We start from the raw sequence: 23830 nt of genomic DNA on the forward strand, positions 1-23830 counted from the left end.
CGTTCTACTAACAAAACCGCCATGGCGTCGAGGCAGCTCGCTCGAGCCCGGCTTCTTCGAACACCCGCTCTGTCACCGAAACGTGTATTCCGTCCTCCCCAGACATTACGTTGTCTCCCACAAACACAGTCCCTTCTCCCTAGGGCTTCCCTCACTGCCGCCCTGCAGTCGATATCTGCAGTTCGCCACTATGCTAATGGACGACCGCATCCCCCGGGTGGTACACATCGAATGAATCTTGGCGGCGAGCCAGAGAAGTCTGCTTTGGAACAATTTGGTGTCGATCTCACGGAGAAGGCCAAGAAAGGGAAACTCGACCCAGTGATTGGAAGAGATTCGGAAATCCATCGCACTATCCAAGTATTATCAAGGAGAACGAAGAACAATCCCGTCCTCATCGGAGCGGCTGGTACCGGCAAAACTGCAATTCTGGAAGGATTGGCTCAGCGAATCGTGCAGGGGGATGTTCCAGAAAGCATCAAGGACAAGCGTGTCATTGCCCTAGACCTTGGCTCGCTCATTGCTGGTGCAAAGTTCCGGGGTGACTTTGAAGAACGTTTGAAGTCTGTTCTCAAGGAAGTTGAGGACGCGCAAGGCGGCGTGATTCTCTTCATTGATGAACTTCATACCTTACTTGGGCTAGGCAAGGCTGAGGGCAGCATTGATGCTAGTAACCTTCTCAAGCCAGCACTCTCTCGAGGTGACCTGCAGTGCTGTGGTGCCACCACTCTTAACGAGTATAGATTGATCGAGAAAGATGTCGCTCTGGCACGACGATTCCAGCCCATCCAAGTCGGCGAGCCGTCAGTGGCCGCTACAATTTCCATTTTGCGTGGTATCAAGAACAAGTACGAAGTACACCACGGTGTGCGGATTACCGACGCAGCCCTAGTCGCCGCAGCAACGTACAGCAACCGCTACATCACCGACCGGTTCCTTCCCGACAAGGCAATTGATCTTGTTGACGAGGCAGCGTCAGCTCTGCGACTACAGCAAGAGTCAAAGCCCGATGTGATCAGAGAATTAGATCGTCAAATCACTACTATCCAGATCGAGCTTGAATCTCTGCGCAAGGAGACTGACATCAGTAGTCGTGAGCGACGCGAAAAGCTGCAGGAGGACCTGAAGGCCAAACAAGAAGAATCTGCGAAACTCACCGAGGTTTGGGAGAAAGAGAAGGCAGAGATTGAGTCACTCAAGCGCACTAAGGAAGAGCTTGAACGTGCTCGGTTCGAGCTCGACCAAGCACAGAGGGAGGGTAATTTTGCGAAGGCGGGAGAGTTGAGATATTCGACGATTCCAAGCCTTGAGGCGAAACTGCCCAAAGAGGGCGAGGAGGCTGCCGCGGGAGGTACGACATTGATTCACGACTCTGTGACCCCGGATGACATCGCGAACGTCGTGTCTCGGACAACCGGCATTCCTGTCAACAAGCTTATGGCTGGAGAGGTGGAGAAACTCATCCACATGGAGGATACGCTTAGACAGTCGGTTCGTGGACAGGACGAAGCTCTCACAGCCGTTGCCAACGCCGTGCGGATGCAGAGAGCGGGTCTGAGTGGTCAGAATCGTCCGCTGGCATCGTTCATGTTCTTGGGCCCTACCGGTGTTGGAAAGACAGAACTCTGCAAGAGGATGGCCGAGTTTTTGTTCTCAACTGAGACTGCCGTCTTGAGATTCGATATGAGCGAATTCCAGGAGAAACACACAATCAGCCGTCTTATCGGGTCACCTGCCGGATACGTTGGCTACGATGATGCCGGACAGCTTACGGAGGCTGTGAGACGGAAACCGTACGCAGTCTTGTTGTTCGACGAGTTTGAAAAGGCTCATCGCGATATCTCCGCCTTGCTGCTGCAGGTTCTAGACGAAGGCTTCCTAACGGATTCCCAAGGTCACAAAGTCGATTTCAGGAATACCCTCATAGTATTAACTTCGAACCTCGGTGCCGACATCCTTGTTGGTGCGGACCCATTACATTCCTTCAAGGATTATGGCGATGCCGAACTCTCCCCTGACATCAAACAGGCGGTTATGGAAGTCGTGCAGAGTGCCTATCCTCCGGAGTTCCTCAACCGTATCGACGAGTTCATCATCTTCAAGAGACTTTCACGAGAGGCGTTGCGGGATATCGTTGATATCCGAATCAAGGAACTCCAGGCAAGGCTTGATGACCGCCGCATTGTCCTGCAAGTTGACAACGAGATCAAAGATTGGCTTTGCGAGAAGGGCTATGATCCCAAGTATGGTGCTCGGCCTCTTAATCGCTTGATAGCCAAGGAGATTGGTAATAGGCTCGCTGATAAGATCATTCGTGGTGAATTGACCTCGGGACAAACTGCCGTCATCTCGTTCAACGCGGACAAGACCGCGCTTGAGGTTGCAGCAGACGGTGCAAAGGAGGAAAAGGCATGATTACTTTACTGTAAGGGAGTATATTTGTTTGTCGGTGTTGGTGTATCAGTGTGCATTTTTCTTGGCTGGCTCAAGATCTGGCGCCTTTGGCTTTGATGGAGTTTATCTTTTATTGGATATGTACAATAGCATCTCCTCTTGTGTATATTAGACGAGTAACATGAAGAAAATAATTGCATGAACGAAAGAAATCTCTCGTGGTTCAGACTGTAGCAATCAGGACCATATGAACCCAGGAAGCCTGAGGCTTAAGACTAACCCACAATGGAGGCAGATAAACGCCCCCTTGATCAATAATCTCATCAGCATCTGCTACCTTGAAGAATTTCCATCCAATATGTCGTCTCAAGCTAAGAGAAGACGCACAGCATATCAGTCATACATTACACCACATTCTCGCAATTCGAGGAACAGCCGTACAGACGAAGCGGTGCCCTTACGCCAGAGACCAAATATTTCGAACAATCCCAACTCCAATTCGCAAAGAGCTTCTGAATCAGGACCGCTTCATGCAAACAATGGAACAGATCACAGAATCCGTAATAGCTCATTGGAGACGTCTTCTGACGACGATCTTGAGCAGGTCATTGCCGCAATCGATATTCGAGTATCAGGCACCGTCGGTTGCTCTTATTACTCAGCTCAGGAAGAAAGGCTCTATCTTTTAGGAGATATACAATCTTCAAGTAACGATGCAATTGATAGCTGTTGGTCATCTCTTCCAATACGGTCCTGAGGAAAGTACTGACAAGGAGGGTTAGTGATCGAACAGACGAAGCCCACTGTGCTCCTTACCTCAGCTCGCGTTGATTACTTGAATACAGCGCAAAGCTCAGAACAAGGTGGTATGCTATTTCTTGATAATGTGCGTTTACATATAGCTGATTGATGGCTCTGCAGGCACTCGTAGTTACCTGCCTTATCAACTCGATATACGTCCGTCACAAGAATTCGGCTATTCCAATGCTACGGCTAAATTGGCGGCTCTGGAGGTTGCATCAGCTCATGAACAACGGATTAAGTTCTTCGTTCCTCACAATGGGTTGATTGACCCGGAGCAACTGGATGCGGAGAGCTTGGGTTTTACACTTCAGGAGGGAAGACTTCTGCACATGGCAAGCTCCATCGATATGGATAATACCGTTACCATAGGCTGTGCCGGGGCTGTCCTCGCATACCTCCAAAGGCGAAGAACTTCTGACTCGATCGCTACGCTTGGGTCCACGGGAGCATATCAAGTCCGCTCTGTCGAGATGTTCAGCCTCAAAGGAACCATGTAAGACCTGGAAACCCAAGTCCCCAATTGCGCCGTCCGTTCTGACAGTGTTCTAGGTTCATCAATAGAAGCACATTGCTTTCCCTGCAGATCACAGAGTCCGAGTCGCACCCTAGTATGCTCAACCAAGGCCCCGGAAGAAAGTCACCAGCCTCCAAAGAAGGCCTCTCCATATATGGTTTGTTCCAGCGCTTCGCACATACTCCACAGGGAAGAAATCGGCTTAGACAGATGTTCCTTCGCCCGAGTGTCGAAATGAATGTCATCTGCGAGCGTCATGACTTCATCAGTGTCTACCTGAGGCAGGATAACTATAATGCCTTAAATAAAATTGTGAAAAGTTTGAAGCATATCAAAAACCTTCGGCCCGTCATGATCAACCTCCGAAAGGGCATCAGTACGGGAAGTGCTAAGATCACCGGTTTCAAGACAACAGTGTGGGCTACACTACTTGCTGTACGTCTGCGTACGTGCAATCTGTACGTTACTGGCTGATATCGCTCAGTTTGCCTTCTATGGCATCGATATTCATGACGCGTTAAAGGAGACATTCGGTGCAGATAATCTGAGCTTGCCTACTCAGGTAGGACCGTCTACGAAAATGCTGCAAATATATTAATGGATATTCAGGCTCTCCGTGTATTTGAAGCATCTCAACTGTATCGAGTAGGAAGGATGATTCAGGAAATTGTATAATCTGCTCAGGGCTTGGGGACGCGCAAGCTAACCGCAGGCTAACTTTCTCCCCAGGTCGACATTGATTGCTCAGAAGACCAAGGTAGAACTGTCGTGAAACCAGGCCTCGACCGAGAACTTGACCGAATGAAGGACACATATGACGGTCTAAACGATCTGCTGAAAGAGGTTGCGACAGACATAGCAGCGACGATCCCGGAAAGCCTCGATATCGACGTTAACGTGATATACTTCCCCCAGCTGGGGTTCACTATTGCAGTCCCACTCAACGACAGGGGTGAGGCAGCTTACAGTGGCACTGCTGATGATTGGGAGCTTATCTTTGTTACTGAGAATCGAGCATACTTTAAGGACTTCAGAATGAGGGAGATGGACCAGACCTTGGGTGACATATACGGGCTGATTTGCGGTATTCCACGGAGAATCTCCTTTATTGCAGCGATGAGCTAACTATAATGCGTCTCAAGAAAAGGAAATTGAGATTGTCTATGAACTTGCGCAGAAGGTTCTGCAATATGAGGTTGTGCTCGTGCAAGCGTCAGATATGTGTGGCCAGATTGACAGGTAATGCTTTGACACGATTATTGATGATTTAGACTCATGCTTTCAGTCTCCTTGCTATGGCACAAGCAGCGAGTTTCTATAATATGGTTCGCCCCAGGATGGTGGAGGAGAATATGATCAGAATCAAAGGTGGCAGGTGAGACCGTTCTGGTGATCTCTTCTTCCACTCGGTTGACATATCGAAGGCACATACTTCAGGAGTTGACAGTACCACCATACGTACCCAACGATACGTTCTTGGTAGGGGGCAGTCTCCCAGCCTCACAGGAGGGTGAATTAGAAATTTCGGAGACTTCAAACGGTCCAAGTATGCTTATTCTTACCGGTCCCAATTACTCTGGAAAGAGCGTGTACATGAAGCAGGTATGTATCTCCAACAGACACATATTTGAGGCTTTAACTAAGAAGCAGGTTGCTCTGAACGTATATCTGGCACAAGTCGGAAGGTATGTGCTATAATCACACTACCTGACAGCGAGTTGATTGTAGCAGCTTCGTGCCAGCAGAGAAAGCAGAAATCGGAGTGACTGACAAGATTTTGGTGAAAATGAACTCCCAAGAGAGCGTGTCAAAAGTATGATTCCGTGAGTTGACAGCGGAGATAAGCTGCTGACTAGCACCAGATCCAAAGCACATTCATGAACGACCTACAACAGATTTCCTTTGATCTGAAGCAGGTAACAGGTAGAAGTTTACTTCTAATTGATGAATTTGGCAAGGGAACCAACGAAAGTGGTCTGTCTCTCCATTATCTCCAGCACTCTGCCAGAACCTAACTACAACTCGCAGATGGTATCGGCCTCGCTTGCGGGATCCTCGAGCATTTGCTGAGCCTTGAGGACGCACCAAAGGTCATCGCGGCAACGCATTTCCACGAAATATTCGAAAACAGATTCCTTCAGCCGAGGCCTAGACTCCAGCTTGGACATATGGAGGTTCGCATCTCTGCGGAGGCTCGCCAAGTGGAAGACCAGATCACCTATCTCTATAAGTATGGGCCTGAGCAAACCTTGAGGTCAAGTCAGGGATTTCGTGATATCTGATGCATAACGAGTATAGTTTCCGTCCAGGTCGCAGCAACAAAAGTTTCGGGGCGATGTATGTGCCTCTGTCAATCATTTATCTTACATCGAGATACTTACTTCAGCAGTTGCGCAGCAATGAACGGGATAAATCAAACGATCGTTGACCGGGTGAATGAGCTCGCTGCTCTCTCTGCTCGCGGCGAAAACCTGCTCGCTGCTTGTGCCACTTTGTCGGCTGAAGAGACAGAGACACTGGCTGAAGCGGTAGGATTCTCTTATTTCCAGGGCGATGTGGAAGGCTGATGGTAGTCTTCCGTAAATCTAGGATGCTTTAGCGAGGCGTTTCCTGGCCTGGGATTTGTCGAGCACTTGCGATGCTGAAGGGGTGAGAAACATGCTCGAGTCCCTCTTTGATAGAACGGAACAGTAACATGTATATCTCCTGGAGAGGTTGCGCTGGGGTTTCATGGTATTAGTTCCGTTCTACTCGAGTGTGGCACTGTCTTACTGTTGCATTGCGGATGTAGAGTGTCATTATCTGACGAAAACGTGGAAAAGATGGACGTGCGAGAGAAAAGTAGAATGCGAGATTGAAAAGTGTATATCATCAGATGAATTATATATGTACACGCAAACCCATATTTTAGAGAACACAATGAACGCCAATAGTGCATGTATCCAAAGAGAAGTGAGCGATGATCTATAGCTTGACACTCTTGACCAGGTTCTTCTTGATACCAGTAAGTTCACCACCATAGCCACCAGGACCTTCACCTCCCTTGTAAATCTGGCGGATACTGCCGAGCTTCTTCTTCTTCTCTTCGAACTTCTTCCTCTTCTTGACACGGGGGTTGCGGGAATCCTTATTGCGCTTCGGCGCAAGACCCTTATTCTTCTCGATCTGGTAGGTGATGGCACGTTTGCCGTCTGGTCCAACCTCCTCTTGGATCTCCACGCGTCCGCCTTCGCGGGCTGCGGCCGCATAAGCCTCTGCGCGGGCCTTCTTTTCGTCCTTCTTCTGCTTAAGGCGGGCCGCGACCATATCGTAATACTCGTCATCGTCGGTTTCGGCCCCGCCGCCCCTGATCTCCTTGGCGAGTCTATGGTCTTCCTCATCACTGTCGCCGCCAAGCTGCTCCATCTTGTCTGGTCTCTGCTTACCACGCTTCTCGGCTTCAGCGTTCAAGCGAGCTTGACGATCCTTCAACCGCTCACGATAAGGCAGATCCGCATCACCACCAGCGTCTCGGCCAGCCGCATTTCGCTTGTTGGCCTTCTGTGCAAGTTGGGAAGTGTAGAAACGCAGCGAGCGTTTCTGTCTGGCTTTTTCTTCGGCCTCCTTGGCTGTAAGAGCGTCCTCATCACCAAAGTCGGAGTCTTCGGCGTCCTGTGCTGACTTGGTCTTCTGGCTCTTGCGCTTTTTGATGGGCTCTGTGACGAGTTTCGAAAGGTCTGCAAGGTTCGCTTCCGTCTCGCGTAGCTTCTCGGCTCTGCGAGCTTCAGCTTCCGCCTGTGCGGCCTCGGCTGCGCGCTGCGCTTTAGATTGTTTCTTTTCGTTCTTCTTCTTTTTCTTTGGTTCTTGTTCTTGCTTGCTCTTCTGGACTTGCTGCTTGGTTGTCGATAGAGAGGCGTCTGAGTGCTGCTTGCTCTCTTGCTTCTTCGTAGCATCCTCCTTGGGAATTTCGGGAACGGAGAGGTCCTTGACTGTCTCCCAGAGCTTTCTGAACTTGACTAACGAGCCCATGACTGGGTGAGCTCGTAGTTGAGCGGGTGGCAGAGGGGATGGTTTTCCAGATGCGTCCTGAGAGGACGACAATAGCATGAAGTACATGCTAATCGCTCCCAGGTAAGCCGACAGGGCACGGAACTTGATGACGGGAGCCGGAGCTGGTCCCAAGATCGCTTCCTCGTCTTCCGGCGCCTTCACATCTTTGGCAGCTTTCTCGAGCTCGGCATGTTTTGCTTGAAGATCAACAAAATCTTTCGCCAATGGCTCGAACTCGGGATATCTCGTCTTTAGGATTTTGAGTTTCTCTTCTGTGCTCATGTCGTCTGTAATCTCCACCTGCGGAAGAACTTCCATTACCACACCAGCTTCATCATCTGCGTCTTCCTTCTTGTCAGATTCAACCCATTCCGTTTCGTCGAAGCCGAAGTCTTCCTCGTTCATGGCTTGTAGGTGCTTCTGTTGCAGTCGCTTTGCTTCCGCCTCTTCTTCGAGCGCATCAGCTTCGGTCTCGATTTGGTCGGCGTTGTAAAGATCCTTCTTGGATGTTCCCCACGCAGCAATGCCCTCCTCATCTTCTGAAGCATTCGAGCCAGGACTACCGCCACGGCGAGACTTTTTGGTCTTCGATGAACCCAGCCCCATGTCTTCATCATCATCATTCTCATCTTCATAAATATCTTCATCGTAATCCTCCTCGTCGTCTAGGTCGTCGTCGTCCATAGACTCGTAGCCCATGATCTCCTCGTCGGATGGCTGAAGCTCTTCCTCTAAAGGACACAAAGTCAGGAACGAACAGGACGGATGCAAAATGCAACTACTCAGACAAACCTTGCTCTGCCATTTTCCTCCGTCTCTTTGCCTCCGGGGCTTCTTCCAGCAAAATGTGGTCGCGGCCCGCTTGGAACTCATCCTCGGAATCGTCGAATCTTTCCTCGAAAGCAAACTTTGTGCGCTCAGTCTCCTGACCGGAGTTCTGCTTTGCAGGGCGACCGCCTGCCTTTCTTTTCTTGGCCATTTTCGAGGGAAATTGACGACGTGGGCTTATTTTGACCAAGACCGACTGTATCGCGTTGATGACTTTTGCGATAAAATTTTGGGATTTCCTCTCACCGCCGTCGCGGCGCTATGCCATGTCTAGTATGTTTGTTTTATTTGTCTATTACCGAACGATACGGGCGGGACATTGCCCATGGTTCCAACCCACCAAAGAGCTGGTATCGGCGAGTACGGGAAGTTTTGCCTCAGGTATCCAGGAACTTTTGTTGTGAGCTCCTTCTCTACGAGTTAGAAGCCGACGACCTCCAGGCAGGAGCCCATCTAGGATCACTGGTTTTGTTTATAGCCACTTGCTTCTTCTCTTCCCGAATCTTTTTCACTTGATCTTATTCTCATGTCTCAAATTCATTCGTTTATACCCTCTACCGCATCCCCCGCTACATTGGGAATTTCACTCATTCTCTGCGGTCTTATCGTATATAGCGTATCCAAAATGTTCGGCTTTCGAAGAAACCATTTCCCCGTTGAGGGTCGGGTACGTTGGGGGGACTCTCCTTATAGACGATGCGGCATGCTGAACATTTCTCTGCAGACTATCGTTGTCACTGGTGGTTCCGATGGAATGGGCAAGGCTGTGGCGTGCCAGCTCGCTGAAAAAGGTGCCAACGTCGTTATCGTGGCCCGCACCGTCCAAAAGCTCAGGGAAGCTCTGGAGGCCATTAAGGTAGACAGACTCCCAGTCTCCGCTTCCAATCTACGGCGCTCACATCAGTGCAGGGAACCGCCCAAGACGTCAAGAAACAAAGATTCCACTATATCAGTGCCGACTTGACAGATGCCGCAGAATGCGAGCGTGTTATTGCCGAGGTCACTGAGTGGAATCATGGTCTCGCTCCAGACGTCGTTTGGTGTTGCGCTGGCTACTGTGAGCCCGGTTTCTTCGTCGAAACCCCGGTCAACACGCTGCGAAACCAGATGGACACCGTATATTGGACCGCTGCGAATACAGCACATGCCACTCTCAAGAGCTGGCTCACGCCCATTCCTCCCAGCCAGCAGGTACCGTTGCCTCAGAGACATCTTATCTTCACCTGTTCCACTCTTGCTTTTGTCTCCATTGCGGGATACGCTCCCTATTCCCCGGCCAAGGCCGCGATTCGATCTCTGGCCGATACTCTGAGTCAAGAGATTGAGGTGTACAACGGTGCTCGGGCAGCGAGATCCAGAAATGCAGCTCCACCTGCCGATGTTAAGATTCACACTATCTTTCCCATGGGCATTCTCAGTCCCGGTTTTGACAACGAGCAAGAACTCAAGCCTCAACTTACAAAGGAACTGGAAGCTGCCGACAAGCCACAGCGTCCGATCGAAGTCGCCAAGGCATCGATTCAAGGCTTGGAGAAAGGCGACTATTTGATTACTACGATGTTTGTCGGTCACATGATGAAAGCGAGCGCTCTTGGTGCCAGCCCTAGGAATTCGATCATTGGCGACACTCTGACCAGCTGGCTCAGTAACCTGGTATTCCTGCAGGTAATTCCTGATCTCCGAAAGAAGGCTTTCAATTGGGGCTTGAAGAACGGCGTCCCATCATCTCAGTCGAAGTAGGAGTTTGGTATCGTCATGTTCCTATTGTGCGGTGTATTCTTAGATACCCTCGAGCATTTTGTCCTGTCTCTTATCGTTATTTGTGATGATTCTGTGCTTAAGCCTCAGACATCGAATTGATTAAATGAAATTACTATTGTTATTCTCTTCTACTTGGCAAATGCTCATCGCCTAGTTTAGTTGTTCAATTATACTCTTGTGTCATCTTGGGACTTTGTAAATCAATAACGAATGCACGTACGGGAGCCAAGTCAAGCACGTCAGTACCTATTCTCATTAGTTACCTCGTAAATCTGTAAGGAGCTTGATGGAATGATTGAACCGAATCGAAAATTATAGCGACGTGTCCTAAGAAAAACAGCTGCCCGGAATGAATGATCAGACCGTCATGGTGAAGCAATATATATAGTCTTGATGTAGATAACAGCGTCCTTTCACTCGTTGTCCTTACCTGAACATGGTCTTCGAACGATCACACCGCTATCTTCATTTCAAGAAGTCCCGTTTCCCAATCAGCAAGACGTCGTCAACTCAGCAAGAACAACATTTGCATTGTTCTATGTTCCTGCATTCCTGTAGATTTGCTGACAGTGACGTAAAGCTTATCGGGGTCTCCGCAACCAGCGAAACGTGCCCTACTTAGTATTTACTTGCGGAACCCAGCCACAATATCGTCATGTCAGACACCTCTGCAAGTTGCAGGCAGGAGATTGTATATTCTACAAAATTACTTCAATTACAAACCTAGGATATGCAATTGCTAAATCAAATAGGCACACCTCAAGAAATTCATGCGAAACGCTAAAAGCGCAGAACGCGAACAAAATGGATGCGCTTTTCTCGCTGCCAGTCCTTTCACTATTTCTCATTCCTACGATTTCCTCGTACAGCACAAGTCTCAACTTATTATTCTTCTTTATGACATGGTCGACGCTTGTGCTGTCGCATCCTCCTCTCAGGGTTGAATTGTTCGGTACCGTGGCCGTGCGACTCTTCTTTTACGTCCTCCCTTCGGTCCTCTTCTTCCTGTTTGACATCTTGACACCCTCCGCAGCAGTGGTGATCAAGGCGCATGGCGAGCTCGGCCTTCCTGCAGGAAGCAAACGCAGCAAAATCCGAGCGAAGGATTTCAAAGTCGCGGGATGGGCGCTGGCAAACCTTGCTTTGAGCATCGCCGCGCAAGCCGCCATTGAGGTCGTTCGCACCAAGGCGCTCGGGATGCGCAGCGCTCTCAAAGTGTCCATGAGACTGCCGATGCCCTGGGAGATTGTCAAGGACCTGTTCCGAGGGTTGTTCGGGAGAGAGGTGAGTGATCGCTCGTCCTTCTGGATGGATAAGCTAGGTGGTCTGAAATTGACACATTCTGCGACACTGTAGATCCTGGCATACGCTGTCCATCGCTACGTCCTCCACTCCAAGAAATATAGTGTCGCAAAGTACCATGAATCATGGTACCACTCACTACGCGCACCGTTTCCCCTCACTGCGCACTATGATCACCCCGTCGCGTACCTCCTCGCCAACTTCATCCCGACATACGCACCTGCCATGCTCTTCCGCCTCCATATGCTCACCTACCTCCTCTACCTGTCCATAATATCCATTGAAGAGACGTTCGCCTTCTCCGGGTACTCTGTGATGCCGACGAGTTTCTTCCTGGGCGGCATTGCGCGTCGCACAGATGTGCATCTGCTAAGTGGGGCTGAAGGGAATTTCGGGCCTTGGGGGATTCTGGACTGGATGTGTGGGACGACTGTCGGCGATGGTGAGGATGGAGCGGCTAGTATTGTAGATGATGCGCAGAGTCAGCTTAGCGCTAGCCTGAGCCAGGATGGGGATCTCGATGAGAAGATTCGGAGGGCTGTGGAGGAGTCTACGAGGAGATTTAGGGATGGGAGTCGCCGTCGGGTGCGGAGGAAGCGGAGGGATGAGTAATTTTGGGGTTTGTGGGTTCATGAGGTCATGGCTTTTTTGTGTGGATGTATGATTATATGGTATGGGTGCGATGTCGCTTAAATATTTTGGATTTGGGAGCTTCGTGATGCAATGACATGAGCTACTACTCTGCACAGACTGATATAACGGCGTTCTCGGGACAGTTCGCAGCGAGTATCCTCCGTAGTAAGATCGCAATCGCAGGTTTTCTGGGCTGATACCCGCTGTAACCAATGTCGCGTGGGCTGGATAGAGTAAAGGGTCGGCGATATGCACGAGATTGAAGTTGGAAGTTGGAACAGAACCTAACAGTCCCTAATTTTGGATCTCGACCTGAACCTGGAAATGAGAGATGTATCATACTTAACATAAAACGATAACGCCCGGCCTAGTCTTTTCAAGGGCACGTGTAACAGCTGGAAAAGGTATTCTTTTTTTTTCTTTGACATTTCGGCTTTTCTTTAAAGAGGTCCTGCAAATCGGGCCACGCTGGAGGAGACTTTTCGTTGAAACAAGGAAATGACAACCGGTTTTTTTCCGAATTGACCGCAATCCTAAGCAAAGACGGAGCCCGTATCGAGTTACATTATTTCATGAACTTGTTCCTCCCGCGCTGCAAAAGAGATATGCGATCCCCGGGGAGTGGGGACGCCCATTTGCAATCCAAGCCGCCCCTCGCGCAAGATTTCCTCCACAATCACTACCGAACCCGCGGCCACCACGCACGTTTACCACTTCATCTCGTGGGGCTTGTCGCCGTTCCGGAGGCTGAAGGAGCTGGCGAGGTAGCTGCCGAGGAAGGCCTCCTTCTTGACGGAGGCCAGGATGGACTGGTCGACGGCCTTCTGGTCGCTGGCACGAGCGCTGGCAACCTTCTTCTTCTATTGTAGACAGTCGCATATTAGTACATGTAGTCGATTCACAACTGAGTAGTTTCCTCCTCCACGGTACATAGGATCCAGTTGATCGCAGAATTCACATACCTCGGGCTTCTCTCCCTGCTTGAAGAAAGCCTCCTCGGTCTTCTTCTCGGCCTTCTTCTCCTTGGTGAAGTAGTCGGAAGCGCTGACCTTCTCGAGGACGCTCTGGTCGACGCTGCTGATGTCCACACGCTTGCTAGTGGCGATCACATAGCGAGCGTTCACCCGTCTGAGAGGAACACCGTTGATCTTGAAGGGACCGGTAACGAGGAGGACACCCTGGTCAAGGTGCTTGAGGAGGATGACACGCTTGCCACGGAAGCGACCGGCGAGGAGAATCAGAATAGTACCGGGCTGAAGGCTTTCCCGGAGCTTGGTAGGACGAATAGCCTTGCGAACCTGTTCAAACGCACAATCATGTCAGAAACTCTTGTTCGCTTTAACTCGGACACACTTCAAGTCATGGATATGTAGCTATATCCCCGGAGATGCGATTTTCCTTATCAATGCATGTTCACATTGACACTGGCCTTGATCCACCCACAAAAAGCGGTATCATTGACCGGCGCAATCGTCGCATTCATAAACAAAACCGCATCTCCCAATCAAGCATTTCTCTCTGTATAGGGCGTACTGACTTTCTTGGCCTGCGGCTCGTCATCAACGGGGTACCATTTCTGGGCCTTCTGAGCCGGAACGGTCCTCTGGCCCTTTCCAAACTGCTTCGTCTGGCCAACAGTAGAGTCCGACATATTGGCTACCGGGGACGAAGGTGGTCTGAAAAGAATGTAGGAGGGGGTGGGTGGTTGTCGACGGCGGGTGGTTGTTGGATTGAAGTGTGACTGACTACTTGCGGCCCCGGGCGGAAATCCTGAGGTTTGTGGGAACGCGAGCCCTATCAATTAACCGAATCGCACTAGTGCCGATTTGGAGTCCCTGATAAGGTCACTGTTTCCTGCCTGAGGTGTCGATCTCCGGTCATCCATACAAACCTTTAATGCAAAGGAAGCTTTCTCAGCCCCATCATTCCTGAACTGACGTACCCTGCTGGAGCCCGCTGCTTCAGAGCTTACCAACATCACAACAACACCGTCCCGTCTCGATCAACATCACAATACACCGACAAATTCCTGCTCTACCATTCTCTCCACCTTTACTCATCATTCTCATAGACCTTCGCCATGTCTATAGCTCCACTCATTACGTTCAAAGCTGGTATCTGTGACCTTGATGTGAGTGACTGCCACTACAACCCCGACGATTGAGAGGAACCTCTGTCTATCAACGGCCACGATTCCGTCTGGCAACTGATTTATGGCCCTTACTAACTCTACCTTCTGTCTGAGCAGGTCTCAAGTTCAAACCCTGTGGTCAAGCCGAAGCCTACTCCAGGTTACATCTACCTCTACTCGGAGGATGAATTGGTGCACTTTTGCTGGCGTCCAAGAGCCGTTCCTCCTGACCAACCCGAATTGGATCTCGTAATGGTCCCATCAGACGGAACCTTCACCCCGTATCAACCAGCTGGCAAAGACACACCAACAAACGGCCGAGTCTTCGTATTGAAGTTCTCCTCCAGCTCGCAGCGCTATCTATTCTGGCTCCAGTCAAAATCTCAGCATGAGAGGGGCGATCCTAGTTGGTTCAGTCCCAGAGATCTCAAGCTAGGCGAAATTGTCAACGAATTGCTTCAGGGTGAAGAAGTCGACGTCGCGCATGCAATTGCCAACCTTCCCAGAGGTGGTCCTTCTGGCGGCGGCGACGACGATGAAACGATGGAGGACGTCGAGGGCGCGGACCATAATCCAAGCCATAACCACGGAGGCAGTGGAGGAGCCGGCCTGGACGCTACGGGTGGAGACATCAGAGAAGAAGGAGAGGAAGCGAGGGAGGGCGGTGCTGACGGTGGAAGAGCGTAGGTACATCTTCCTACTTCTATTCTGCGGTCCCCATTGGCTCCCGCACAAACATTTGCTTCCTGGTTTTTGGCCATCGCTGTATTGAAATTTTCTGAGCTGATCTGGTATTCTCAGGGCGGCGGCTGACTCGAACCCTTCGTCTGTTGTACAGAGCTTCTTGAGGTCCTTACAGGGGAACCAAAACCAATCCCAAGACCCCGACAGACCGTTCACAACGCTACAAGACCTCCTTTCGCCATCATCTACGATCCCTTTTCTAGAGTCTGCGGACGATCAGACCGTTGACAATCTCTTAAGCTATCTACCACCAACCCTCCTTCTTTTAGCGCAGGAATCCGAAGATGTGTCGCTTGCTGAAACCGATCCGGAGATCGTAGAAGCAGCAATGCTCTCGCTCGACCTGTCGCAAAAGAAGAGCATATTACGGAAAGTCCTTCATTCCCCTCAATTCTCGCAGAGTCTTGCTAGCTTGACTGTTGCTATCAGAGATGGCGGCCTACCAAGCATAAGCGAGGCCCTCAAGATCCCTGTTGAAAATGGTGGTTTCATGCATAGAGGAGGTGTTCCTCTCGGTGGCGGGGATGCTGTCGAAGCTTTTCTCAGGGGCGTTCGGGACTATGTTAAGGAATCGGATCAGGAGAATCAGATGGAGACAGATTAATTGAGCGCACGTCTTGTACCAAAAACCTTCCTGTAACTACCTCGTATCATGATCTATCCGTGCCCTAGAAGCGTAGCACTCGCAACAGAAGATTTACACTAGAGAAACAAAAGTCTTGGGTGCTGCCGGTTCATCAATCCTTTGGACACGTTGCAACATGAAGAAGCAACTTGGACTCCCAGCTTTACTGTTAGCAGTGTATGGGCAAGACCAGGTGCTGAACTACGCTCAAAGAATGTGACGAGCTAGAATACCCCGTGCAAGGCATCGACTAGCAAAACCCAATCATTGATAGAATATACTCCGTAGTTTTAGAGCGATATTTCTCCAATTGGTTACAGGATCACTGGAGACGGGCTGGACCCTTCATAGCTCATTCGTCATGGGAGCTAGGCTATATCGCCAAAAACCTCAAAGTCAAACAGAAATCCGTCGGTGCGTGAACCATGAAGTTAACGAAGAAGCAGATGGAGTAGCTAGCCTTAAATGATCCAATTTCTAGAGTGAGAAATTAAAAATAGTTAAATTCGGATGAGCCACAAGCGTGGGTTCCAGAGTCTCAGGTTCCATCGCAGGTGAGACCAGGTCCAACGAACCACACAGAAGCCAGCTTACGGGCCAACCGCCCCAGTTTTGGCCGCGTTGGCGCAATCCAAGCAAAGCTCCGCTGCTCGCAGTTGTTCAATAATATCGCGATCTCAGGGCGATTTGTACTGTAGCCTGCCTTTTCTGTCGCACTGGCCTTATTTTCCGTCTTGACAAAAGCCCGTAGATTCCCGCTGGTTTTGCCTGATAGGTACGGAAGAACTAGTGTTGGTAGAGAACAACATACCCGCATACTTGGCAAGGCAACAACAGTAGTAAGTCCCTGAACAGAAGAAAATAACTTAGCTGAAAGCATCACGTTTTCTTTTATCTCTATTGTCGAATTGTCCCTAACCGCAAGATATTATTGACACAGGTACGGTTTCCACAGCTGCAGTCTGCAATGTCTACATTCGGCTAGCGCATTATACCTGCCTACGATGGCTTCGAATAGCCACAACCGCGGCCACGACGAAGACAATGCTCCCACAGATCAATCAATTCCCTTACAAGACCTTTCCGGGCCGTTGGAACGCAATCAGTCTAGGACAAGTCGGGTGGGAAGCAGATTTCTGTCGAGGCGATCTTTGAGAAGAGGAGGCTCTTTGAATAACTATGAGAGGGTGTCAGAGGAGTCCCCTGTTGAACCCCCGCCAGTCGCACGGCGTGCTCGTCCGCAACATGCTGGCCATGATAATGAAGATGCGTTTCATATCGAGGATCCGGGGACATTTGCTCAGGCAATGTCGACGGTGGGCCTCAGTTTCGACCCGACACATAGTACCACAACTTCAGCGCGACGCCGCGAATCTAGCTCCGACTTGACAAATGTCCCTCTCGATGACTTTGGGCCGCAGGAAGCTGAACACTACCTTTCCCCAACCGATACCTACGAGGATACGGCCCCGTTGACTGACCATCGCTTTCTTCAGCCCATCAGCGGAGCTTCTCACAACTTTTCAGGCGGACAGGATGATCGAAGCAGCACGCACAGCGACCGTTTCCGTTCGGATTCGCGTCCAGAGTCGCGTTTGGGTGATGATCTGCCACACCTTGAGAGCGGTTTGGGTCGGAGACGGCGCGGGAGCAGCAGCGCTGGAGATAGTCGGGCCCGTTCCTTGTCTCCTTCAGCCACTGGGTCTGCTTTGCAGCGTGCAAGTTCGATGATGAAGTCGATGTCGCAGCGTGTTGTTAACCTGAGCAATGAGCCGGAGGTGATAGAACAAGCAATTATGAGGGAGGAACAGCACAAGAACGCACGACTCGAAGAACCTCCGTCGCTTCCCTCCTTGAGCGGATATGCACACGATGCGCCGTCTGTCGGAATGTCTGATGATCAGCTACCGCGGACTAGAACCTCCGCCAGCAAAGCGTGGAGGATGTACAACAATCCTCTGAGAGGCAAAGCACTCGGAATCCTGGGTCCGGACAACCCTATACGGGTGTGGCTGTGTGACGTCCTAGTTCATCCTTTCATGGAGCCTTTTATTCTGGTTGTGATCATCATTCAGACGATATTGCTGGCTCTCGAATCCGCAAAGTCTGTCTGGGACCATCCGCGATCTGTGCGCTGGGGCTCCAATCCCATGGACTATGCTTACTTTATCATCTTTGTTATTTACACATTGGAACTAATAGCCAAGATCCTGGTGTCGGGCTTTATCATCAATCCGGCCGAATACAGCACCCTAGATCGATCGATGGGATTGAGAAAGGCAATCGCGGAGAAAGGGAAGAATCTCCTTGCACCGCAACGGCAATTTGCCTCCAAACAAGCCTCTAGCTCTCCAGAGCCACAGCAGGCCTCAATTATACGCACTTTCACTGGCGGTTTCGATCAGTTGCAGCCAGAAGTCATCGATGACCCTTTGCAGCCACGCCGCGTGCGACTCGCACACCGCGCTTTTCTCCGTCATTCGTTCAACCGTCTCGATTTCGTCGCTGTCGTAGCATTCTGGGTATCCTTCTTACTCTCTCTCACCGGAGTCGAAACTCGCCAGCAGTTATACGTGTTTCGCATGCTCAGCTGCCTTCGTATCTTGCGTCTTCTTGCGCTCACCAACGGCACATCAGTAAGTTGGAGAACCTGATCTATTTGATTCCGGTAGCTGATTGAGAACAGGTCATTCTCCGAAGTCTCAAGAAAGCAGCCCCCTTGCTTGTTCATGTTGCATTCCTTATAGGCTTCTTCTGGCTACTGTTTGCTATTGTCGGGATCCAGAGCTTCAAGTCGAGCTTGCGACGCACTTGCCGCTGGCTCGGTCGTGACAATGAGACTGACTTTGATCTCAACGATCCGTATGGTACGCTACAATTCTGCGGTGGATACCTCAATGCAACTACTGGCGCCAAAGAGCCTTGGCTAAAAAATGATCTCACTCCGAGCGATGGGGAAGCGAAAGGGTATCTCTGCCCCCAAGGCTCCATCTGTGTTGAAAACACCAATCCGTATGGGGGAACAGTCAATTTCGATAATATCCTGCATTCACTGGAGCTTGTCTTTGTGATCATGAGCTCAAACACCTTTTCAGATCTTCTATACTACACTACCGACAGTGATTATCTCGCCGCTGCTCTTTTCTTCGCTTTCGGTATCGTCATTTTAAGTCTGTGGTTGGTCAATCTGCTGGTTGCAGTGATTACGCACTCATTCCAAGTCATCAGAGAAGAGAGCAAGCGAAGCGCCTTCGCTGTTCAGAAACTTGACACTGTTGATACAGAGAACACATCTACCCGCAAAACTAGTAGTTTCAAACGCCTCTATGACAAGACGGAATGGCTCTGGATTGGCATCATCATTCTCGATCTCGTTGTGCAGGCTATGAGAAGCTCGACGATGGAGGAGGATCGAGCCAATCTTATCAATGTTGTCGAAGTCTTTGTCACGATCATCCTTCTTTTTGAAATCATCATACGCTTTGCATCCGATTGGCGCAGATTCCACCGAAGTCGCCGGAACTGGGTTGATCTAGGACTCGCGCTCATTACCTGCGTCATCCAGATACCAGCGATCAAGCATTCGGGGCGTCCGTATGATGTTCTCACTCTCTTTCAGATTCTCCGAGTATACCGAGTGGTTCTAGCGTTCTCGGTTACCAGGAATCTCATCATGGTTGTCTTTAGTAACGCGACTGGTCTGTTGAACCTGATCATGTTCGTGTTTCTTATTACGTTCCTTGCGTCCATTTTCGCAACCCAGCTTTTTCGCGGCCAGATACCCGCAGAGAACAATGGTGGTGACGAAATCGATATCAACTTCGCTGATATATATAATTCATTCCTCGGCATGTATCAGATTTTGTCCAGCGAAAATTGGACTACCATGTTATACGACGCAACCACATTTACGTACCCGTTCAACACTGCCTGGATTTCCGCCGTCTTCATTATCTTATGGTTCATCGTGGCGAACTTCATCGTTCTCAACATGTTCATTGCTGTCATCCAGGAGAGCTTCGACGTCTCTGAAGACGAGAAACGCTTGCAGCAGGTCAGGGCATTCCTGGAGCAGAAACAGGTCAGCGGTAATTCTCAGGGGAACCTATCTTTGTCGAAGATCCTCATGCTGGGCAGAGACTCCAACCGCTACAGGGATCCTCTTGATCATGGACCAGCGGCCCTAGAAATGCTACTGAAAGATGCCGTTGTGCGGGAATTCCTTGATGAGCAAGAAGCGCCTACGGAAAGTCGTCGAGGGGACAGCGTGCCTTTAGAGACTGCAGCGGCCACGACGGCTGAGACCGTCCGCCCTGGCGTGTTCTCGCGGTGGTGGACGTCCATCACCACGTCTGTTTTGCGCAGGGAGCCGAATCCCTTCTATTCCAAACTGAAATTCTCTAGAGCATACGAAGAGCTAGATCCGAAGGAAATGGCCAAGGAGGTGGTTTCTGCCGCTGAGCAGCGGAAACGAGCACAGCGAGAGTATTTGATGAGACACCCGAATTACAACAAGTCGCTGTTCATCTTCGCGCCTGACAACCCGGTTCGGAGACTCTGTCAACGGATCGTCGGACCGGGTCGCGGGCATCAACGCGTCGAAGGAGTGGATCCCTACAAGCCGGTCTGGTATACATTTTCAGCTTTTGTCTACGCTGCGATTGTTGCCATGGTCCTGATCGCGTGCATCACCACTCCGATCTATCAGCGCAATTATCAAGTGCAGTGGCATGGCGAGGCTATGCCGTGGTATGTTTACACCGATACGGGCTTCGCAATCCTGTTCACAATAGAAGCACTCATTAAAGTCATTGCGGACGGTTTCTTCTGGACACCAAATGCATACTTTCGTGGATCATGGGGATTCATCGATGGAATTGTCTTGATCACTCTTTGGATCAATGTGGGCAGCTCACTGTTCAGGGACTGGGGTGTCTCTAGAGCTATTGGGGCTTTCAAAGCCTTGAGGGCCCTGCGTTTATTGAACGTCAGTGACAGTGCCAAGGACACCTTCCATTCAGTTATCATCGTGGGTGGATGGAAAGTCATCGCTGTAAGTCTTGGGCTCCCCTTCGTGGTCCGGGGCAAGACTCATACTAATCATTTTCTAGGCTGCGCTGGTCTCGGTCAGCTTTCTGATACCGTTTGCCATCTACGGCGTCACCCTTTACAACGGACAAATGGTCCAATGCAATGACGGAAGTATAGTTGGCAGTCTAGACCAGTGCATCAATGAATACTTAAGCTCACCCTACAACTGGGAGGTCTTAGCACCGCGTGTCGCATCAAATCCTTTCTACGACTTTGACAATTTTGGGCATGCTCTGTTCATCCTTTTCCAGATTGTCTCCCAGGAGGGCTGGATTGATGTGCAAAACAGCGCTATGAGTATCACAGGGAAGGACATGCAGCCACAGTCATTTGCAGCGCCAGCCAACGGCCTCTTCTTCATTGTGTTCAATTTGCTCGGTGCCGTCTTCGTCCTGACACTGTTCGTGTCTGTGTTCATGCGAAACTACACTGAGCAGACGGGTGTCGCCTTTTTAACTGCTGAACAACGATCTTGGCTTGAGTTGAGGAAGCTTTTGAGACAAATCTCTCCGTCGAAACGCTCGCTCGACCGCAAGAGCAGTAAATGGAAGTTATGGTGCTATCGTATTGCCGTCAAAAAACATGGTCGATGGGCACGGTGCGTGACTATCATTCTTGTCCTCCATCTCCTCTTGCTTGTGTTGGAATTCTATCCGGAACCTCATTTGTGGGAGTTGATAAGGCGTAAGTCTGGCCCCTCCTACCTTAGTTTCCATATGTGCTGACTTACAAATTCACAGAGGCATTATTCTTCGCTTTCACCTTCTTCTATATTGCAAATGTCCTCATCCGACTCCTTGGACTGGGCTGGCACCGGTTCAGTAGGAGTTCCTGGGATCTCTACTCGCTAATTGCCGTCCCTGGTACCTTCATTACGACTATTCTCAACTATCTGCTGAGGAATCAGGTCACTGTGGAGCTAAACAAGCTTTTTCTTGTGTCTATCACCCTCCTGCTGATTCCGCGAAACAATCAGTTGGATCAGCTTTTCAAGACCGCTGCAGCCAGTTTGACGGCTATCGGGAACTTACTCGCTACATGGTTTGTCCTTTTCCTTGTCTATGCGATAGCCCTGAACCAAGCCTTCGGTCTCACAAAGTTCGGTGAGAATGAGAATAACAATATCAATTTCCGAGACATTCCGAGGGCACTCATTCTTCTTTTTCGAATGAGTTGCGGGGAGGGATGGAACCAACTGATGGAAGATTTTGCGACGATGGTGCCGCCCTTTTGCACCTACGACAGCGACTTCTTCAATGACGACTGCGGCAGCGCCGCCTGGGCTCGGCCACTTTTCATTTCGTGGAACATCATCAGCATGTATATCTTTGTGTCTCTGTTTGTCTCGTTGATCTTCGAAAGCTTTTCCTATGTGTATCAACGGAGCAGTGGGCTCTACGCAATCAGTCGTGAAGAAATTCGCCGCTTCAAGCAGGCCTGGGCGACCTTCGATCCTGACGGGACGGGCTATATCACCAAGGAACAATTTCCCCGTCTGCTTGGCGTAAGTTTTCTCCTTGAAACAAGCATTAGCAAAGTAACTAACTCGATAAGGAACTCTCGGGCGACTTCGCCATGCGGATCTATGACGATGAGTTCACGATCGGGCGGATTCTAGAGAAGTGTCGGGTAGATAAAAGGGACTCACTCATTGCCCATAGAAGAGTGGTTGAAGGGCTGGACCTCGACAAACTGTCCCGGATTCTGCGGCAGATCCCAGTTGAGACGGTTCGGAAGCGACGACAACGGCTAAATCGATTTTACGAAGAGGTGCTGGTATCCGCGGACCCAGTGCGCGGTATCTCCTTCCACTCAATTCTGATGATCTTGGCTCATTACAATGTCATCAGCGACAGCAAGAGCTTGAGATTAGAGGAATTCCTTCGTCGTCGTGCGCGTCTGCAGCGAGTAGAGGAGGCTGTGCGCCGAAACACGGTGATCGGCTTCTTTGATACACTGTATTGGTCGCGGGAATTCCGCCGCAAGGTCAATGCCAAGAAATCATCACGAATGACCGAAGTACCACAGTTCACTGTCCCGGAGATCTTTGTGGACGATGGTTATCAAGACGAGTCCGGGACAGCGGCAGAGGACGTTGGAGTCAGCCTGGGGGCCCAGGATGCCGTTATGAGTGGAGCCGAGGACGCGCAACCGATGCTGTCACCGATCTCGCCGACGCGAGGCCCATCCAGCCCGACATCATCACGGCAACTGCCCCGGCTGGACACCAACTTGCCCGGGCGTATGTCCAATGTCAGCTCACCGACCGAGTGGTCGAGCATCAGTCCGTCGCTGGCTCCAGGAGGCCGTGAACGGTCGCATACCCTCTCGTCCTACGACGCCGGGCCTGACCTGCCCATTAGTTCCGCGGGATCCAATCATTCGCGAGAGAACAGTGCGATGAATGTACAGGACGTGATGCAGTCGTTGGATGATTCCGCCTGGGGCGAGAGTATCCGGCGCAGCTTCACCCAACGTCGATCGAACGGTAGTCAACCGTAAGAAATTGAGACGTGAGTGATGTCGTGATGATTTAGATGTGCGAATGTGTGGTATCTACATGTCCTTTTTGTGCTTGGTGGTTGGTTGGTAGATAGCCTTCATTCTCCGGAGTCCATCTCTCGTGATGCATTCCCAGGACCTGTACTCTTCATTTCCTTTTGTCTTGTCTCGCACATAGACAGTTTCGATATTGGGTTATTGCATAGCCATGGCGTGTGGGTGAATTGAAGCTTTTTATATATGACTACAATAATTATTCTCAATCAAGGAGTTCAATACCTCGGATTCTTCGGAGGATTCTGCTCTAGATGCGATTGGACTGTGAGTAGGAGAATGATGCTCCAGACAAGCCCCTGGCAACAATAAGAAGGCTTGAATATGAGCGCATAGTTGAAAACTTTAACGACAATAAAGGGAGACATTGATGGACGGACGCGGACAATGAGTCGGAAACGGATATTATTGTTGATCA

At 50.3% G+C, this 23830-nt stretch overlaps 8 protein-coding genes across 8 annotated transcripts; 6 read left to right on the top strand and 2 right to left on the bottom strand.

Moving 5' to 3' along the window:
• Positions 1 to 21: 21 nt before the first annotated feature.
• hsp78 (chaperone ATPase HSP78) lies at positions 22 to 2415 on the top strand (the record flags this gene model as incomplete). Its single annotated transcript, XM_033556043.2, has 1 exon — positions 22 to 2415. The coding sequence occupies one exon, from the start codon at positions 22 to 24 to the stop codon at positions 2413 to 2415; it is 2394 nt and encodes a 797-aa protein (XP_033411934.1).
• Positions 2416 to 3107: 692 nt separating this feature from the next.
• On the top strand, positions 3108 to 6279 carry ALT_8138 (MutS family protein MSH5; the record flags this gene model as incomplete). Its single annotated transcript, XM_033556044.2, has 15 exons — positions 3108 to 3171; positions 3240 to 3260; positions 3316 to 3691; positions 3748 to 4147; positions 4197 to 4274; positions 4442 to 4796; positions 4855 to 4951; positions 4998 to 5087; positions 5137 to 5314; positions 5363 to 5397; positions 5444 to 5525; positions 5575 to 5686; positions 5741 to 5942; positions 6011 to 6049; positions 6102 to 6279. 15 exons carry the CDS (start codon positions 3108 to 3110, stop codon positions 6277 to 6279), a joined length of 2307 nt encoding a protein of 768 aa, XP_033411935.2.
• A 397-nt stretch (positions 6280 to 6676) lies between these two features.
• On the bottom strand, positions 6677 to 8720 carry ALT_8139 (something about silencing 10 family protein; the record flags this gene model as incomplete). The annotated part of the gene is made up of 2 exons (XM_033556045.2): positions 6677 to 8472; positions 8534 to 8720. The coding sequence occupies 2 exons, from the start codon at positions 8718 to 8720 to the stop codon at positions 6677 to 6679; spliced, it is 1983 nt and encodes a 660-aa protein (XP_033411936.2).
• Positions 8721 to 9194: 474 nt separating this feature from the next.
• ksrA (3-dehydrosphinganine reductase) lies at positions 9195 to 10309 on the top strand (the record flags this gene model as incomplete). Its single annotated transcript, XM_033556046.2, has 3 exons — positions 9195 to 9236; positions 9294 to 9425; positions 9479 to 10309. 3 exons carry the CDS (start codon positions 9195 to 9197, stop codon positions 10307 to 10309), a joined length of 1005 nt encoding a protein of 334 aa, XP_033411937.2.
• Positions 10310 to 11134: 825 nt separating this feature from the next.
• ALT_8141 (sterol desaturase family protein) lies at positions 11135 to 12244 on the top strand (the record flags this gene model as incomplete). The annotated part of the gene is made up of 2 exons (XM_033556047.2): positions 11135 to 11614; positions 11687 to 12244. The coding sequence occupies 2 exons, from the start codon at positions 11135 to 11137 to the stop codon at positions 12242 to 12244; spliced, it is 1038 nt and encodes a 345-aa protein (XP_033411938.1).
• A 728-nt stretch (positions 12245 to 12972) lies between these two features.
• Positions 12973 to 13916, bottom strand: ALT_8142 (60S ribosomal protein eL6; the record flags this gene model as incomplete). The annotated part of the gene is made up of 3 exons (XM_033556048.1): positions 12973 to 13125; positions 13228 to 13563; positions 13803 to 13916. 3 exons carry the CDS (start codon positions 13914 to 13916, stop codon positions 12973 to 12975), a joined length of 603 nt encoding a protein of 200 aa, XP_033411939.1.
• Positions 13917 to 14345: 429 nt separating this feature from the next.
• Positions 14346 to 15744, top strand: ALT_8143 (26S proteasome regulatory subunit RPN13 family protein; the record flags this gene model as incomplete). The annotated part of the gene is made up of 3 exons (XM_033556049.2): positions 14346 to 14396; positions 14514 to 15079; positions 15198 to 15744. The coding sequence occupies 3 exons, from the start codon at positions 14346 to 14348 to the stop codon at positions 15742 to 15744; spliced, it is 1164 nt and encodes a 387-aa protein (XP_033411940.2).
• A 1025-nt stretch (positions 15745 to 16769) lies between these two features.
• Positions 16770 to 23358, top strand: cch1 (calcium channel protein CCH1; the record flags this gene model as incomplete). The annotated part of the gene is made up of 5 exons (XM_033556050.2): positions 16770 to 18401; positions 18452 to 20818; positions 20877 to 21540; positions 21597 to 22360; positions 22411 to 23358. The coding sequence occupies 5 exons, from the start codon at positions 16770 to 16772 to the stop codon at positions 23356 to 23358; spliced, it is 6375 nt and encodes a 2124-aa protein (XP_033411941.2).
• Positions 23359 to 23830: the final 472 nt, after the last annotated feature.

This window comes from Aspergillus lentulus (assembly GCF_001445615.1).
Source record: "Aspergillus lentulus DNA, contig: Alt16, strain: IFM 54703, whole genome shotgun sequence".
Taxonomy (NCBI): Eukaryota; Fungi; Ascomycota; class Eurotiomycetes; order Eurotiales; family Aspergillaceae; genus Aspergillus; species Aspergillus lentulus.